This window comes from Sceloporus occidentalis, unplaced genomic scaffold (genome assembly GCF_023333645.1).
Source record: "Sceloporus occidentalis isolate IW3139 unplaced genomic scaffold, rSceOcc1.0.p SCAF_14, whole genome shotgun sequence".
Classification (NCBI taxonomy): Eukaryota; Metazoa; Chordata; class Lepidosauria; order Squamata; family Phrynosomatidae; genus Sceloporus; species Sceloporus occidentalis.
In genome coordinates this window covers 3,149,315-3,167,270 of record NW_028316994.1, presented here as the reverse complement: position 1 = coordinate 3,167,270, position 17,956 = coordinate 3,149,315, and the positions used below count along the sequence as shown (strand labels likewise).

At 41.4% G+C, this 17,956-nt stretch overlaps 1 protein-coding gene across 1 annotated transcript in view; it reads right to left on the bottom strand.

The window, feature by feature from the left end:
* Positions 1-17,696, bottom strand: part of LOC149303557 (uncharacterized) — a 28,415-nt gene extending 10,719 nt beyond the window's left edge. Inside the window, exons 1-8 of the mRNA XM_089480787.1 lie at positions 17,627-17,696; positions 8,862-8,918; positions 6,707-6,760; positions 5,428-5,472; positions 4,093-4,158; positions 2,699-2,728; positions 1,923-1,967; positions 918-950 (exon numbers count right to left, since the gene is read on the bottom strand). Of these exons, the coding sequence (XP_089336913.1) occupies positions 918-950; positions 1,923-1,967; positions 2,699-2,728; positions 4,093-4,158; positions 5,428-5,472; positions 6,707-6,760; positions 8,862-8,918; positions 17,627-17,696 (400 nt within the window). The remainder of the gene's footprint in view (positions 1-917; positions 951-1,922; positions 1,968-2,698; positions 2,729-4,092; positions 4,159-5,427; positions 5,473-6,706; positions 6,761-8,861; positions 8,919-17,626) is intronic.
* Between the last annotated feature and the right edge of the window lie 260 nt (positions 17,697-17,956).

The following is a 17,956-nucleotide window of genomic DNA, read 5'->3' as shown; positions in this document are numbered from 1 at the left end:
GATCCTGTCTGATCTTGGAAGCTAGACAGGGTCAGCCTTGGTTTGTACTTGGATGAGAGACTGCTAACGAATACCGGGTGCTGTAGGCTATATTTCAGAGAAGGGCAATGGTAAGCCACCTCTGAGTATTCTTGCCTAATAAAACCCTATGAAAAGTTCATGAGGTTGCCATAAGTTGACAGGCGACTTGAAGGCGTGTGTGCATGCACACGCAATGGAAAGGTCTGGCTAAAGGATTCTCTAAGACATTCATTCTGCCTTGCCCAGCACACTGAATACTTCAACAACTCTCTTCCAGACGTTGGGGATCCTGGCAAATGTAATTTCTTAGGGCTCCTAAGCTCTTATGAAATACTCTGAAAACAACCTTCTAATGACCAGGGTACAACTAAACATGCTCACAACAGGCACAATGCAGCATGAATAATGCTTTATCCATATAAAGAAGGCTGAGCCAGCCTCAACAACACTTTTCAGACCCTGTGACAACCAGAGACTGCTGTTATTTAATATGTTTAATTTGTTGTTATGCTTTTACTGCCAGGGATTGAAAGAGGGGTTTGTATGGTTTCCTGCTTCATGTGCTAAATGAACTTGGCTGGCTTTGGGTACTTTGTGCCTTGATGTGGGCAAATTGGGAGGCATCATTTGCTGCTGTGCCTCAGGCAGCAAAATTCTACAGACTGGCCCTGGGCAGAGAGGAGAAGCAGGGCATTACTGATATGTGAGCAACAACATAAGGGAAGGTCAAAAGTGGCAGCTGGTGTTATGGACTAGGAACTTGCTTTTTAAAAAAAAAAAACAAATCAGAGATTCTCAAATTATTGGATTATGTATTCATATGGAACTGAGGCACAATGATGTTCAGGGATCAGGAAAGAACACTATCGATAATTTGATGCCAATGTGTCATTTACCTGCTTTGGAAGGCTTGCCTCTTGTACCAAGACCTGTGGATTAAAGAGATAAATTAATCAATCAAACCAGAAAGCTATATAAAAAGATTAAAACCATGTTTGTCTAATTTATGCAACAAAATAGGGAAGGGGAGGGAAGGGGAGGGGAGGGAAGGGGAGGGAGGGAGGGAGGGAGGAAGGAAGGAAGGAAGGAAGGAAGGAAGGAAGGAAGGAAGGAAGGGGGGGAAATCCTGCATTAAACCTTGGGATCTGAATTGTGCAAAATGAATATATTTGCATGTATGTATTTACTTTGCATAATTCTGTTTCTAGTTCTAATGGCAAGTGGAAAAGAGCTATGTGGATCATTCACGCCTTGCTTTGTCACCCCTGATCATTCTAAGCGGCCACTATCTAGTTTTTGAAGGTTCCTAAGATAATGCCCACAGTCATTAAGGACTAGAAACTTATATTTGGTTTTAAACAAAAGCAGGGCTGTTCAGGATGATAAATGTTCCACCTGTCTGGCATGACAACATACACACGGCTCTGATTAACAGCTTCACCGTTTACCCGAATAACTTTTCACAGATAAAAATAGGGGTGTAGTTGTAATAATTCTTTTATCAGACCAAACACTGCTGCCTTAGCCCTCCCCCTAAATTTGATTGCTGAAGCTCTCCACTGTTTTCATAGGCAATATCCATCCATGCAAAACATACACCAGTACCGAATGCTGAGGAACTCTGTCATTATGAGACTTCACCCCACCCACCGAGGATCCTAAACCGAAAGGAGGAAAATAAGTGAACAGTCTGACAATTTAAACAAGAAATGTAGCTGGGTTGCATGACAGAATGCATAGGAAGACTTGGCAGTTCTTCAAGTTTGGAGGGGCATTCAGTGAAACATATTTATCTTTTTCCATGTCGAAAAAGAAAACAATAAAATGTTGAAGGCTGGCAATGCTTAAACTGGTAATAAGGGAGGGAAGAAGAAAGGAAAGGGGTCTGTGGGGGTATTTACCTCCCAAGGGATGGCCAAAACGGGGATAACCAACATCTCTGTAACCTGGAAAACAGTGTTGCATCATGAGTTATGATGAAGTGATACGCCAGTGTGAGCATTGTTAGTGTGTTTGTTTCTAAAAAGAAGGATTTGCAATTCAAAGATTCCTTCAATTTTAAATTTGTATGGCACTGAAAAAATGGTAAGACGTTTTAAAAATGTATCAATAAAGTTACTTTTTTGGATAATAGTTCTCAGATCCCCAAACAGTATGGGATGGGCAACCTCTTAGGATGGGATGGGGCTGCATTGGACATCGCCCCAAAAACTACTTATGAAATGGCAGCTAGTGATGAAATTGGTAGCCACCACCAAATTTTGTGCTGCTGTCATAGTTCCTCCAGGAATTCGACAGGAACTGTACTGGTTCTTTATGGTACAGGAGGATGCGGGACAACCTACCAATGCTATAGAGATTTGCCAGTCTACAGGGCAAAGTATGCCTTTCCTTTCTGGATTTGACTAGAATGGAAAGCAAAGACATTGCAGTTTTGAAGGCACAGATGGTGGCAGCAGGTTCACATGCAGCATTTTGGGCGCATGAGCAAGCCAGTCCTGCTCTGTAATATGTTCCCCATTTACTTGTGTTTTTTCTCCCTACACTGAAAGGATCCAAAGACTTCACCTCATAAGGAGAATGTTCCACTCAACCTTCATCATTCTGGTTGATGAGAGTGGGGAAGGATAACAGCAGATGTATCTTAGCAAACTGAGCAAGAGAGAGGCTCTCCTACCTGCTCCGTATCCGTTTGAGACTCCATAACCTATAGGGAGGGAGACAGACACCATTTAAAAAAGAGAAGAGCATGGATGAATGGGTGGGGTGGGGGGGTGGATGGGGAAGATCAATAATCACAGAACCTGCAATGTGCTGCAATACTCAGCACCGGAGGATCAAGAATGCCTCACAGTGGGCAGCACATAGTCATAGAGTTAGATAGTATGACTGACCCAAAGTGTCCTCCTTCCTTGCCTACTTAGCCTTCTCCCTCTGGGATGTAAACAGATACTCTTAGGGGTGTTTTCATCTCTTCTACTTCCCAGAATCCTCTCAGTCCCCCCCCCCCTCAAATGTAGCTAGATTAGATTAGTAGCCTGAGTAACTTTTCCTATCCTGAGAATGGAGTTCTTATTATAAAGCCTTTAATTTGATTCTCTAACTGTGTCTTTGCTCCTTAATCAGAATCTAACCACTAAATGCACTCTATCAGGAACAAGTGAGGAAGACTGGCTTCTCTGAATATACTTGGTTGTAGAGTTGTAGCCCTCATGCCAGGGATGGGCAAGCTTGAAGGATTTATCTTTTTGGCAAGATTTGTTCAGAGGAGGTTTGACATTCCCTTCCCCTGAGGCTGAGAGCATGTGATTTGCCCAAGGTCACCCAGTGGGTTTCTTGGCCGAGAGGGGGTCAAACCCTGGTCTCCAGAGTCATAGTCCAACGCTCAAACCATTATACCACACTGGCTCTATATAATTCTAGCTACATGCATAGCTCAGGAATTTGTGATCACCAAAATCCACTCTTGGTTTTCCTTTCACAGGCACAGACACACAAATCATTCTTGGGCTGCATCTGTAGTGCACAAATAACATAGTTTGACACCACTTTAACTGCCATGGCTCAATGCTCTGGAATCCTGGGATTTGTAGCTTGTTATGTCACTAGAGCTTCTGACAGATAGGGCTTAATAGCTCACAAAACTACACACAACCCAGGCATGGCAGGTAAGGCAGTGTCAAACTGCACTCTTTCTGCAGTGCTGATGCAGCCTGTGCCCCCCCCCCCCCAGCATTCTTTACATACAAAGCTTGGAAAAGTTACTTTTTGGACTATAACACCCAGAATTTCCCAGTCACCCTGGCCAGTGGTTTACGGGACACTGGGAGCTGTCATCCACAAAGTACTTGTTCCGAGTTCTGCATTTTCAGTCAGCAAATCTACAGCAAGTCGCTCAGCACCATCTACCAGAAGATCCCAATCTACCTCCTTTCCACATCCTTCTGCCTCACATTATGAGGTCTGTTTTGGGAGGCCGGCCAGCCTGCAAAACACATGGGTGCTGGCACCACTGATCGACAGATCCCATCCTGCTAGGCTGAGACCTATATGTCCACATGCATTGCTCACCTGGCTTCCCCAGTTTGCCCCCATATCCATTCTGAACTCGTCCAGCCCCATATCCATTCTGAACTCCTGCAAAGACAGACACAACAAAAGCTATAAAAGCTGCAAACAGGATGGCTACACTGAGAAGCCATTATAATGACCAGTGAAGGTTGTCATCCTGTCTTATCACCACCATGGCGATTTATTAAAATGTCAAGGAAGACCAAGCTATGCATCCCATCTCTGTGATGCCATATCTTCTGGCATCATATTTTCTGGCTAGGAGAGATGTGGAATAAGTTACTGAAATATAGTGGTCAGGGTGTTGGTCAGGAAGAGCTGAGTTCAAATTCCTACTCAGCGATGAAACTTGGCATGAGATGGTCATAATCTCTTAGTGCAGGGCAAGGTAGCGTCCAATGTGAGATACTAATCTATCTGACCCATGGATGATTGAAATCTGGCCCACAGAGAGTGTGGAGAGGAGCATGCAACAAGAAGCAGCAACCAACCTGCTCTATATCCTGCTGGAAATCCATACCCCTTGGGAAGGGCTTGTAAGTACTTCTCCTTCTCAAATTTCCCCAAATTCTCCACAAACAAGTGGACAATTGGTAGTGCTGTAGTTTAGGGCAGTGCCAGCCTTTGGTTCTCCCAGTGTTGACATTTCAATTCCCAGAAACCCAGGCCAATTTGGCCAATGATCTGGGATTCTGGGAGTCTAAAATGTTTGGAGGACCAAAGGTTGAGAACCACTACACTAGAGCTCTCTAGCTGAGAATCTCAAGAACCTCACCAACTTACCGATCCCAATATGTAATCAAATGGAGCCATGCAAATGGAGCAATTTGAAACTGTCAGAGTATTTAGTTTAGTTACACTCCCAGAATAAGGTAGTAGTAGTAGTAGAATGGACTATTCTACTACAATTGGTGGAATGGTATTTTGAAAGGCTGCCTTTGTAAAAACCCGCACACATATTGGCATCCCTACCCACGAAACAAGGAAGCCCAAACACGTAAGCTAGAGTTGCACTTTTTTGTCATGAAGAAGGAACATTCAATATTGTGAGAACTGGCACACTTGCATTCTGAAATAGTAGTACCCATTCCACCACCTCAGATCGTCTCTGCTATCTCATTGCCACCTCCTTGTTTCTCTAAATATAGGTGCAGCTTCCATTTTTGCAAGTTGTATGGAGGCAAATGAGACATGTTTCTTTTGATCAGCCTTTGGCATGGCAGTAATTCTGACTGGATGGCCCTTGTAGTCTCTCTCAACAATATGATATTATGAATTAAAAATTTAAATGTCTTACTTCTATTCAATGTATTCCAGCAGCACAGCTAAACTTACCCAGTCCTGTGGGTAGACCTTGGGTGCCATAGGTGGGGTACCTCCCTATTAGGATGGAAAACAGACAGGGAGAGGATTAAAATGTACTCTCAACTACCATAGTTAAAACAGAACTTATCCCCTCATCACCATATCTATAAGTTTTACATTTCTATGACTGTTCATACAGTCTGATTATAAAAGTCCTTTCTGGGCACCATTTCATTCCATGCATCTGAGGAAATTGACCAAGTCTATGAAAGCTTATGCTACAACTCCTTCTGCACAATTAGTCTCAAAGGTGCTACAAGAGCCATTTACGTGCATTGTGTATTGCAGTTACAGATTTGTAGCCTTGGGTTACAGATCTGTAACTGCTCCATATTCAGTAACACAAGGTAATCATGATTTTACCACTATTGCCATGTGATCATAAATGCCTCCTCTCAAGCCTATCTTAACAGACAGCAGCCGCATCAAGCAAAGGAGGTCTCTTCAGCTGCCAATGAGGCACAGCAGATAAATTAGCAACAAGAGATCAACTGGTGCAATATCCTGAGCTCTTCTCTTGAACTTTTATTTAAGAAAAGCTAAAAGAAAGTTCCAGCTGCAGAAAACATTACTGCACAGAAAGTGTAATTTCCTAAGCAATTCCCCCCCACCAAAAAAAAACACACATGTGGATTTTTCACAGAATAAATCCCAAACTGTGAATAAACCTTGAAAAATGTGTAGGTTCTGAAGATGCTCTTACAACAGGGAGAAGAATGGTTAAATTAGGTGTTCTTGCCCATGAGAACAAAATTTACAAAGATCTACATTACTCAATAATAATAATAATAATAATAATAATAATAATAATAATAATTATTATTATTATTATTATTATTATTATTATTTTATTTCTATCTCACCTCTTCAGCAAGACTGAGGTGGTATTCTACTATTGGGCTCAGATGTAAAAAGAGGTGCCAAATAAATAAACAAACAAACAAACAAATCAGTGTATCAGTTCTCCTTCTTGAGTATTATATTAACATCAGTAACAAGCTTCATTTATATACCGCTTCATACTGCCTAAGCAGTGTCTAAGTGGTTTACAACTGTAAGCTAATTTGCCCCCAAAAATCTGGGTACTCATTTTAGCAACTTCGGAAGGATACAAGCCTGAGTCGAGCTTGAGCCCTTTTGCTGGTCTTGAATTCGCCCCCTTAGTAGTAAATGCCAAGACAAGTGTTTCATTTTCTCCAGCTTCTTGGGATACAAGAACCCATCCCTTCCATACTGCAGCCTGACTTACCAGCCTTGGCTCCAGCTGGCCCCAGTCCAGCTGGTGGCTGCATTCCTCCTGCACCTATGATGGGTGGGATATAAAAACCATAGAGGTTGCATTGATAAGGGAGTTCAGCAGAGCTATAAGGCAGGATAAGGGAAAGATGGGAGGTCCCCAAGGCTGAAAAAAGATTGCCCAGAATTGCTCAGCAAACATGGGAAGTTGATGTGGTGACTGGGAGATTCTAGGATTTGTAGTTCAAAAGGGTAACCCACTGAGCTTAGCAGTAATGGTTACAAGTAAAATAGATCTAAGCTGCATAACATAGATCTAATGCAGTTTGACAGCATTTTCACTGCCATGGCTCCATCCTATGGAATTCTGCGATTTGTAGTCTTTTGTGGCAGTGTAGATCTCTGACAGAGAAGGCTCAATGTCTCACAAAACTAGAAATATGAGAATTCCATAGCATGGAGCCATGACAGTTAAAGTGGTGTCAAGCTGGTTTATTTCTGCAGTGCAGATTAGACCATAGTTACCTATAACACCTTGTTTGGTAACGAGGTTGAAACAAAGTTACTTCTCAAACGTAGCACAACAAATGTGCACCAGTTACTTCTCTGGTGCAATGAACAGCATATTCTGGTTACTTTTAGCATCCCTTTAAGGCAGTGGTGGTTGATTGCTTTCATTTTAATAGGGTGGTGAATCCATGCTGGAGTTTAGTTTGGACTTTAAATGAGTTATCCAAGATGATGAGCCCTATCTCCAAGAAAAAGACTCAATTTCTTCCAAGTTCAGCCAAAAACATGGATCAGATTGATCATCCCACTGACATGGCAGCTACCACTACAGGCAGTGATCAATGACTGTTAACAGGTACATCACCCAGTTTAGTCCCAGCATATGCAAAAGTCAAGCTACTCACTGAGGTGGATTTTAAGGATGAAAGAATTTCCACCAATAAAATAAATTATTCAGTGCATTTCTATCTATTTCATTGTATTTCTTGTGACAGGGCGCATGGAACTCTCTTGTTGCAGCAGCATCACTGGCTACCAGTTCACTTCCAGACACAATTAAAATACTGTTTATGCCTATACATGCTATATATTTAAGCAATAAATTTCTCCACGCAAGGCTGGGTCTGTACTGCTGAAATAATCCATCTCTACACCATGTTAAATGCAACGAATCAGTGCTATAGGATTCTGGAATTTGTAGTTTTGTGAAATATTTAGCCTCCTATGAAGATCATTAGTATGGAATGAGTCCAGCTGACCCCTTGATTGATGGATGCTATTGTTTTTAGATTTGATGTTTTTTAGGTTTCATGTTTTTATTTTTTGTGGTTTTAATGTTGTTGTAATTTTAACTTTGTGATTTTAACCTTGTTGTGATCCCGTTTCGATCCATGGGGAGAGGTGGGAAGATAGAAATAAAAATTATTATTATTATTATTATTATTATTATTATTATTCTCTGTCAGAGAACTTTGGTGTCACAACAAACTACAAAATCCCGGGATTCCAAAGCATGGAGCCATGGCAGTTAAAGTGGTGCCAACTTGGACAACCAACTGATTATAAAAACATTTTTAATGTGATATGTTTACATTTATAGTTATATTTTAAATGCTAATTATTATTATTATTATATACACCAAAAAGGAGACAAATAAAAAATAAAGAAAAAACCCAATAAGATTTACATCTCGATGTGAGAGCCATATTATCAAATTAACCATATTAGATACATAAAATAAATAATTTATGAACAACTTCCTCCCCATCTGTTGCTGATTTATAACACATATTTCCTTCCCCCATCTATCTTTTCACTGTTGCACTACAACGTTATCTATTCTATGTTTTTCTTTTTGTACTATGTTTACCATTCTCCCATTATTTTAAAGTACAATACCATATTATATTTTTAAATCTATTCAAATTTTCTTATACGTTTATCATTTCATAAATGTTTTAAATGCTTTTAAATTGTTTTAGTACTGTTTAAATTGGGATAGTTTAATTTTTTTCTTATAATGATTGTGGCTTTAACTGTGCTTTGTTTTAAGTTACACTGTGAACTTGTGAGGGTTATGCTGGCAGAAAGGAAGGACATAAAATCAATCAATTAATCAATCATCATGGAGGCTGGGGGCTTGACACAGGATTCTTACCTCTAAGCAAGGATGGAAAGTAAAGGCTTCCTCTGCCATTTGGTTGTGGCTTCATTCCTGAAACAGACCCACAAGAAAAGGAGAGTGAGACTGTGTAGACATACATGTGCTAAAAATCACACCCCTAACATGAAAGATTCTTACTAGTCATTCAATTTAAGGTCCTTCCCTATTTCATTCAAAGGGCAGCCAAATGTCTTCAAACAGGGAGAATAGCACTGACTGTGTCTGAGGACAGCTTCTGTGTCAAGGGAAAGGGCAGCTTGTGGTTGCAACTCCCATCAGCCCTTTGTAAAACCAGTGATGAAGGATTATGGGAGTTGCACTCCAGTAGCATCACAAGCATGTGAACTAGCTGCCCCTGTCTGCTGTGTGTGAAGGAGGGTCCAGTCCAGGTATCAAGTCCAGTTTCAATAAAAAGCATCTTAAGAGAGAGAAGTCACTTGTTTGAACTTGCTGGCAGATTCTGAGAGTTGTAGTCTAAACAGGTAATTTTTCCAAGCTCTGATTTAAAGTAATGATTTCTAAATTTACACCTATATGTACATATTGTTATATGCAATTTTTTCCTTTTCTCCCTTAATTTTACAGTTCCAGATTCTATCAATTTATAAATCAAGATGCCAGTATCGGAATTTTCTTGGTTCCTTCATTTATACACCTCTCAAGACAGAGGTTCCTGGGGGGTTGCTATCTTTAACTGTTGCAGGCAGGAAGATAGACAAACAAGCAAATGCACATACACACACATACATGCATACATACACACACACACACACACACATGCATACACACACACACATGCATGCATACATACACACACATGCACACACACACAGAGAATTGACTAACAAATATTCACGGGGAATATTACAGAACTGTGTGTTCTCAGTTATTGTTGGACTAAAACTCCCATCATCCCTAACCACCAGTCATGCTGGCTGGGGATGGTGGCACTCATAATCCAATAGCATCTGTTGGACCAAAAGTTGAGAAAAGACTAAGAGGGAATCCACACTGCACAATTATAGCAGTTTGATATCACTTTAACAGCCATATCTCTGTCCAATGGAATCCTACGATCCATAGTTTACGATCCATAGTTTGGCGAAGGACTTAGATTCATTGCCCTGAGAATATAGTGCTGTAGTATGGGTACAGCCTTAGTAATGGTAGCATAACATTTCATGGCAGGTCCTAAATACCCTAAAGACATCAGATCCTGCCTGATCCTGGAAGCTAAGGAGGATTAGCCCTGGTTTGTACTTGGATGGGTTACTGCCAACAAAAACCAGGTGCTGTAGGCTATACTTCAGTGGAAGGAACTGGCAAAACCACCTCTGAGTATTCCTTTCCTAAAACAACTCGATGAAATTAATGGGGTCCTCATAAGTTGACAGGTTATTTGAAGATGCACAGATGCGCACACACAAACCTTTCATGGAACTCACTTTACCAGCTGCATGAAAGGTTTTCCACAGCTGGCAGCTGTCTCAAGTGGGATGTGGTCCATACAGGCATCTGCCCACAATAAATCTGTTAGCCTGCAGGATGCCTCCACAAAACTCCTGTTGCCAAGAGAGCTCTTCCCTTCTGGCATCTGATGGAAAAACAACCAGTCATGCCAGGCCTAATGAGGCCAGGTTTTGGTCTTTCCACAAAACCCCTTTCAAAGCCTGGATCCTCAATGCCAAAAGGATTGTTTAATCTCAGCAGGGAGACATTCTGGCCCCTAATCCACCTGTGACCCACCCTGTCTCCTGGCTCAGGGAATTGGACTTTGCGGCTTTGCAAGAGGGTGTCAAGCCATCCTCTCTGGGTGAGGGCACTGAGGAGATCTTTGTATGTACAGCCCTGGCAAGGTCATGGATGGAATGTGGCATCTTTGTGCCAGACAGAGATGCAGCATGGAAGAGAGAGCATGTAATTCACCTGTTTTCCCTAGATGGGATTTCTGGGACAGCTCAGAGAAGGTAGGTAGCTATGAAAAACTAGCTGGGGATTGTGGACCTTGTCTTCCAAACTCCCCTCGACACAGAGCTTCTTGACTTTCAATGGCAGTACACCAAAACATGACATAGTTGCTGTCAGTTTTAAATAATCTGAAGCTGACCACAAGTACCGTAGTTATTTCTATGTTCTTGTGTACTCACATTACTGTCATCACCATCATCACTCATCATCTCCTTCATTCATCATGCTTTAAATATTGTAAACCATGTTTTCCAAGTTTAACAAGGAGAAGGCAAGACAGTTACTGACTTCAGGCTTACAGTTTAATTGAGATAATGCTAAAGGAAAAAGGAACAGGGCGGGAAGAGGAATGAAGCAGCTTTCGGTACCAAAGCTTAAAGTTGCAAAACTAACTCTATAATCCTATATGGCTGCAATCATAAAAAAATAAGAAGAGTTATGTTTCCTTCAGATTCCTCTGCTTAATCATAAAAGACTTCAGTGTTTTTCTGAAAATAGCTTTCCCAAGCATGAGATGGAAGCGGAGCTTGGGGGGAAATCCTTCTGTACTACAAATCCCAGAACCTAGCATTGACCCTTCATCTTTATCCCCGTCTTCTCAGTACTTACCAGGAGATATACTGCCTCTAAACATGAAGGCTCCATTTAGGCTCAGTTTCCTCTTTACCCAAGCCTATTCAAAATATCAGATCTAGTAGCTGGCAATCCCAATCTTAACTCTGACAATTCTGTAAATCAGGAGTAGACAATCTGCATGTCCTTCTCTCCAGTATTTTGGAACTCCAACTCCTATCAGCCTGAACCAGCATGAGCAATGGCCAGGGATGATGGGGAGTTGGAAGCCATTAACATCTAGAGGACTGCAGGTTCCCCACTCCTGCTGGAGCTCCTATGCAAGAAGTAAAGGAATGCTTCCTTTTCTCTATTTTTAAAAACAACCCTGACTTTAGTACTGTTGTGTGATGATAATCTCTCTCTGTTTCTTTCCATCGTGAATGGGGGAACCTTTGCTTTGCGAGATGTTTTGGATTATTTTCCCCCTGACCCCTTATTACTGGCCACATTGCCTTGAGTTTCTGGAAGCTGAAATCCCCAAACATCTAGAGGCTCCCCACCTTTACTCTATCTTGCTCAAAATCCTGATCTATAGAGTTCCCCTCACATTCTAGAAAGGCCGAGCAAAAGCAAACTGGAAAGAGGCAGAATGGCACTATGATAAGAGCACCAAAAGCCACATCATTACACTTTCTCCAGAGATCTGGAGATATGCACACAACAAAATGATGTTCGTGGGTGAGTTGAGACCAGCGACTATGTTTCTCAGCCTAAACAAGGAGTCTCCTGCAGCCCCTCCTGAATTTTTCTGTTCTGTAGTTGGGAAAGATAGGGCTGAAATGGCACTGATAGGAAGTAACATGGAAGTGGGAAGTGAAAGGTCTCAGTGACAAATAGCCATGGCCTTGGGAGAATTTCCATCTTCCTTCTTCTTTTGGGGCCTGGGTAGCTACAGAGACAAGAGGAGACGGCTCATGAACTTTTAACAGTAGTGTGGTGTAAAGGGAAATTTATAGCAGATGCAGCCTGGTGAAATTTCTGCTTGCACACAACGGTTCAAGGTATAGGAGCCAGGTCCAAGTTTTTGAACGATGATGATGATGATGATGATGATGATGATGATGATGATGATGATGATGATGCCCTACTCCATTAGAGATCCTTCTCTGGGCTTACCCTCACACATAAGGTAGGTAACTATCAGAAAAACCCCTTTTTACGCCATAGCACCCCATTTACAAGATGCTCAACTAATGCCTTTTCTGTTATTTCATATCCTTCAACTGTCTTAATTTATTGCAGTTCCAATTAATCCTCTGCTGTCCTGCTTTTCCAGCTGCTTTTAAAATGTTCCTCTTTACCCTCTTCAGTTTCTCTCTCTTTCTCCCACTTCTCCTCCCCTCCTCCTCAGTTTATTCCAGTTGCTGCAAACCAACTCAGCAGGAGGGAGGAATTTTACACTTCCCAGTAGGCTCAGGCAAAAGCAAAGTGCTGCAGCATCTCCTAGCTTGTCTGTTCTTCCTCATTAATAACTTTTGCCATGTTGACGACACTCTGTTGCTTGGCCGCTCATGTTTTCATCTGTGGAATGAGGGGTTTTCTTTTGGTGACTTAAGTCATTTGCACTGAATCACAGAATGATCTGAATTTTAAGCTTTAGAAAGGAGCTTGGACATCATCTACTCCAGCATTCCATTCAATATAGTGTTGGTCTTAGGCTGCATCTGAACTGCAGAAATAATGCAGTTTGACACCATTTTAACTGGCTCAGTGCTATGGAATTCTGAGATTTGCAGCTTTGTGAGATATTTCACCTTCTCTGTCAGAGAGCTCTGGTGCCACAACAAACTACAAATCCCAGGATTCTCTAGCACTGAGCCAGGGATGTTAAAGTGTCATCAAACTGTTTATTTCTGCAGTGCAGATGCAGCTTTAGTACCTTCCACATCAATAGTGAATGCATTCTGGGTTCTGGTCTCAATTTGTAAGGAGTTATCCAAGGTGCTGAACCCTACAACCCTCACCTTGGGATAGCTACCTTTAGGTTCAGGATAAAACTAAGAATAGATTCACTACATCATTTACTGCGAGCCACTAGCTACCACTGGTAAATCAATGCACTCCTGTTTAAATATCTCTGAGTTTCTCTTTCCTCTATGCTAATGCACTGAAGCCATGCAGTACCTTCCTATATCTGTCTACTCAAAACTAATTCCCACCAAATTTGGTGAGATTTCAATGTGACATAGTGGTTTGAGTGTTGGACTACAGCTCTGGAGACCAGGGTTTGATTCCCCACTCAGCCATGAAACCCACTCGGTGACCCTGGGCAAGTCATACTCTCTCAGCCACAGGGGAAGGCAATGGCAAACCTCTTCTGAGTAAGCCTTGCCAAGAAAACCCCATGATAGGGACACCATAAATTGGAAATGACATGAAGGCACACAAGTGTGCGGACAAGGCTGGTATCTTAGCATAGTTACACTGGTGTCAAAGGTGTTTTCAGGTGGGTCTCAGAATAATTTGTTGCATCTGCTTATTTAAAATATTACTTTCGTTGTAGTGTTTTGTTTTGTTGCTTTTTTAAAAAAATACTTCTATGTGCACAACTTACCTTTATCGTTGTCATTTTGAGGAAAGTTGCCCCCCAAATCTTTTTAATAATCAAATATAAGCAACTGAATGACACAATGAATATTTGCAGCAAGGCAGGAATGGTGTGGTTCTCTGGAGATGGTTGAACTGCAGTCCCCAACATTCCTCACCATGGATGTTGGCTAGGGCTGCTGGGAGTTGCAATCCAATGACATCCAGAAGGCTCCAGAATTCCCGCCCCTGGTGTAAAGTGTGTGTAAAAGGCAGGATGGAAGGCTCCACTCTTCCTAGTGGGGGTAAAAAAGGAGGGCTGTTGTTGGAGGGAGATGTTGAGCTAATTTTCAATAAAGTGATCAGATGTATCCCAAGATGTTCTGATATGCATGAAGCTGAAGAGCCCCTTTGCCTTCCTCTCCTTTTAGTTGTGTTCTGTGCAGATGTAGTTGATACAGAAAAGAGCACCTAATAGAGAATTAAAAGGGTTTGGATAGAAATGTAAAGGGATTCTCTTTAGAGAGACCCACTGAAGACAACAGGAATTCAGGTAGTTGTAATTTCCTTATCTCATGGAACCAGGCATGACAACCATGTATCTATTTCTTCTGAACATGTCCTGACCTAATTAAGGCTGCAATCATATACGTAGGTATCTGGGAGTAAGTCCTGTTAACTTACCTCTGGGTGAGCAATCTCAGTGTAAATCTGCACATTAGCTAGCATTTTGTTTAATAGTTCCAAGCACGTAAGCTGTACTTTGTGATCTTGTAACTGCTGAGGATTCATGTTTATTATCATCAACAACCAATTGTGATGCCAAAAGCCTGACTTTTCAAATGCTACATCTATACAGCAGAATTAACACAGCTTGACACTGGTTTAACTGCCACGGCTCCATCCTGTGGAATCCTGGGATTTGCAGTTTGTTGTGCCACCAGAGCTCTCTGACAGAGCAGGCCAGAATTCCATAGCATTGAGCCATGCCACTTAAAGCTGTGCCCAACTGCATTAATTCTGCAGCGTAGATACGGCTTTTGAGGGATCTCTCCAGCTGCCTTTTCTCAGTCTGCCCTGCAAGTAGGAGACCACTGCAGATATCTTTCCCAGAGCCCAACTGCAGCACCTTGCAAACGGGGCACTGCCAGGCTGAAAAGGTATGACATTGTCAGATGTAATTACGCTGATGGAACTCCTTCTTTGTAGTTACATCTCAATATACAGGATCTTGACCAACACTTTCCCCTACTTCCACTTAACAGCACCCATCCTTTGCATGTTTACTCAGGAGCAAGTTATACTAAGCTTAGTGGTGCTTACTACTAGTACATATGCATGGGATTACAGCCTAAAGGCACAATCCTAGAGCCTGAATATGTGACCCGAGGGGCTAGATAACCTTTCCTAAAATTGATTTTTGTGGGTTTTTCAGGCTATGTTCAGAGAATGAAGATGCCAGCCACAGATGCTGGTGAAACGTCAGGAATAAACTTTTCTAGAACATGGCTACATAGCCTGAAAAACCCACAAAAATATATGGATGCCAGCCATGAACGCCTTCAACTTCAAATTTCCTAAAATGGTTGCCCACCAGATGGGGCAGATGGATGGACTACAATTCCCATCATTCCCACAAAAGATGGGTGGATCTGACAGAAATCATAGTCCAATGCAACTCCCTTGCTGCAACAGCTCCACTGGCCGCTGGCCCATTTCTGGGCACAATTCAAAGTGCTGGTTTTGACCTATAAACCCTTAATGGCCCAGGTCTGTGTAAATTTAATTTTTGGACCTTGTGCATTTTTTACTATGAATTTTAAAAGCTGTTGCACGATGGGAAAAGGCAAGATATAAGTATAATAATTTTAACTATGTATTTTTTTAATCTGTTGTAAACTACCTTGAGTCCCAAACTGGGGAAAAGACAGGGATAACAATAACAGCATGTGGATATTGCTAGTTTTGTGAAGGATATGATGCAGTTGCTCCAGCACTGTGCACTCGTCTCTAGAATAAATGACTTCAAATTAGCCAATAAAACTATTGTCTTTCTTTTCTTCTCTTTTTCCTACCTTTGGGTTATTCTGTTACTTAACATCCAGCCTGATTAAGAGTTCTGATGAACTGTAAAGCTTGCTGTCTTTATAGTCTTTCAGCTAATCTTCATCAATTTATTACTGTAGTATTGCTTTTGGCTGTCTCTTCCCATGGATTGGAAACCATGCCCTATGAGGAGTGGTTTAGAGAGTTGGATATATTTAGCCTGGAGAAGGTTAAGAGGTGACACGAGAGCCTTGTCTAAATATTTGAAAGGATGTCATATTGAGCTTGGAGCAAACTTTAATTGCTGCTCCAGAGACTAGGGCCGCATTTGCACTGCAAAACTGATGTGGCTTGACACCGCTTTAACTGCCATGGCTCAGTGTTATGGAATTCTGGGATTTGTAGTTTTGTGAGATATTTGCAAATTGTGAATTGTGATATTTACAAATCAGAGAATTGTGGTGCCACAACAAACTGCAAATCCCAGAATCCCATAGGATGGTGCCATGACAGTTAGTGGTGTCAAAATGCATTAATTCTTCAGTGTGGCAAAATGATCTTGTGTTCAAGGGCACATGATTTTACAACCCTCACCTCTTCATAACAGAAAATGTCTAATACGACCATTTCTTCAAAATATGGTATGCCAGATGCACTGGGGGCTCCCAAAACAGATCCCATTGACTGGGGCCCTGGACTTCTGCTCACACAGTCTTGCCACAAAGTAAGCAATTCTGCCCTTATAATATACTCCATAAATTATCCAATAGCCTTGCTCCTTTTTTTACATCTTTCTTTTGGGCTGCTTATGGTGGATGGTGGAATTTGTCACTGAACATATACTAGTCAATTGCAGGTGAAAGATACAAATGAAAGGTAAACTCATGTTGATCTAAGTACTTTGTTTTGCATTCTCTGTAGACTCTGTATTTCCTAACAATTTTCTAGTTTATTTCATGTTGAACCTTACTTACAGCTTTAAATAAATAAATAAATAAATAAATAAATAAATAAATAAATAAATAAATATTTTTAATATTCTATAAACTACAGAAGCTCATCAATGGTTGCTGATACACTCCAGAAATAAAGTTATCTGACACCATTTTAATTTCCATGGCTCAATGCTATGGAATTATGCGATCTGTCATTTGGTGGAGGACCAAAGCTCTTTGACAGGGAAGGGTAAACATCTTGCAAAGTGACAAATCGCAGAACTCCACAGCATTGAGCCATGGCAGTTAAAGTGGTATCAAACTGCATTAAAATCTGCAGTGTGACAGCAGCCAATATCACATTGTCACAGCTGAGAAAAGAAATTGGTAACAGCAAAATAATAATAATAATAATAATAATAATAATAATAATAGCAAAGATAAATTGGCAATGGACTGGCATAAAAAGGAAAAAGAAAAAGATGACTTTAGATATATACATTTCGATTGTCTTTTCTTACTCATTTTTAAAACCTTGATCACATATCCCTTTCTTATAAAGTTACTCCTCTGTCTAATAGAGGCACAAGACTAGAATCCTCTTTCCCCGTCTGCTTGCAGTTGCAAACCTTGCCTATCTCCTTTTTCATTGCCAGAACCCAGACTTACCTCCCTGCAGGCTACCTGCAGCCAAGCACAGAAGCAGAAGCAAGGTGCAAAGATTGAAGCTGCTGGCCATTGTGAAGTTCTTAGAGTCACCTTCCTCTGAGACTCTGGATGTCATACAATGCTGTGCTTGGGGAAGGGGCAGCCCATTTTATGCGCTGCTCATGCTCCACCTCCCCCCCCCCATTCCCCCTCATTGGGTGCCTAGGCCACAGCTCCTTTTATTGTACCCAACAGACTCCAACTAACACATGGTCATACAACAAATATTCATTCATGTCCTCACACCCATATTTGCTGCTAATGCTGTCAGACACATCCCATTCTTCTGTG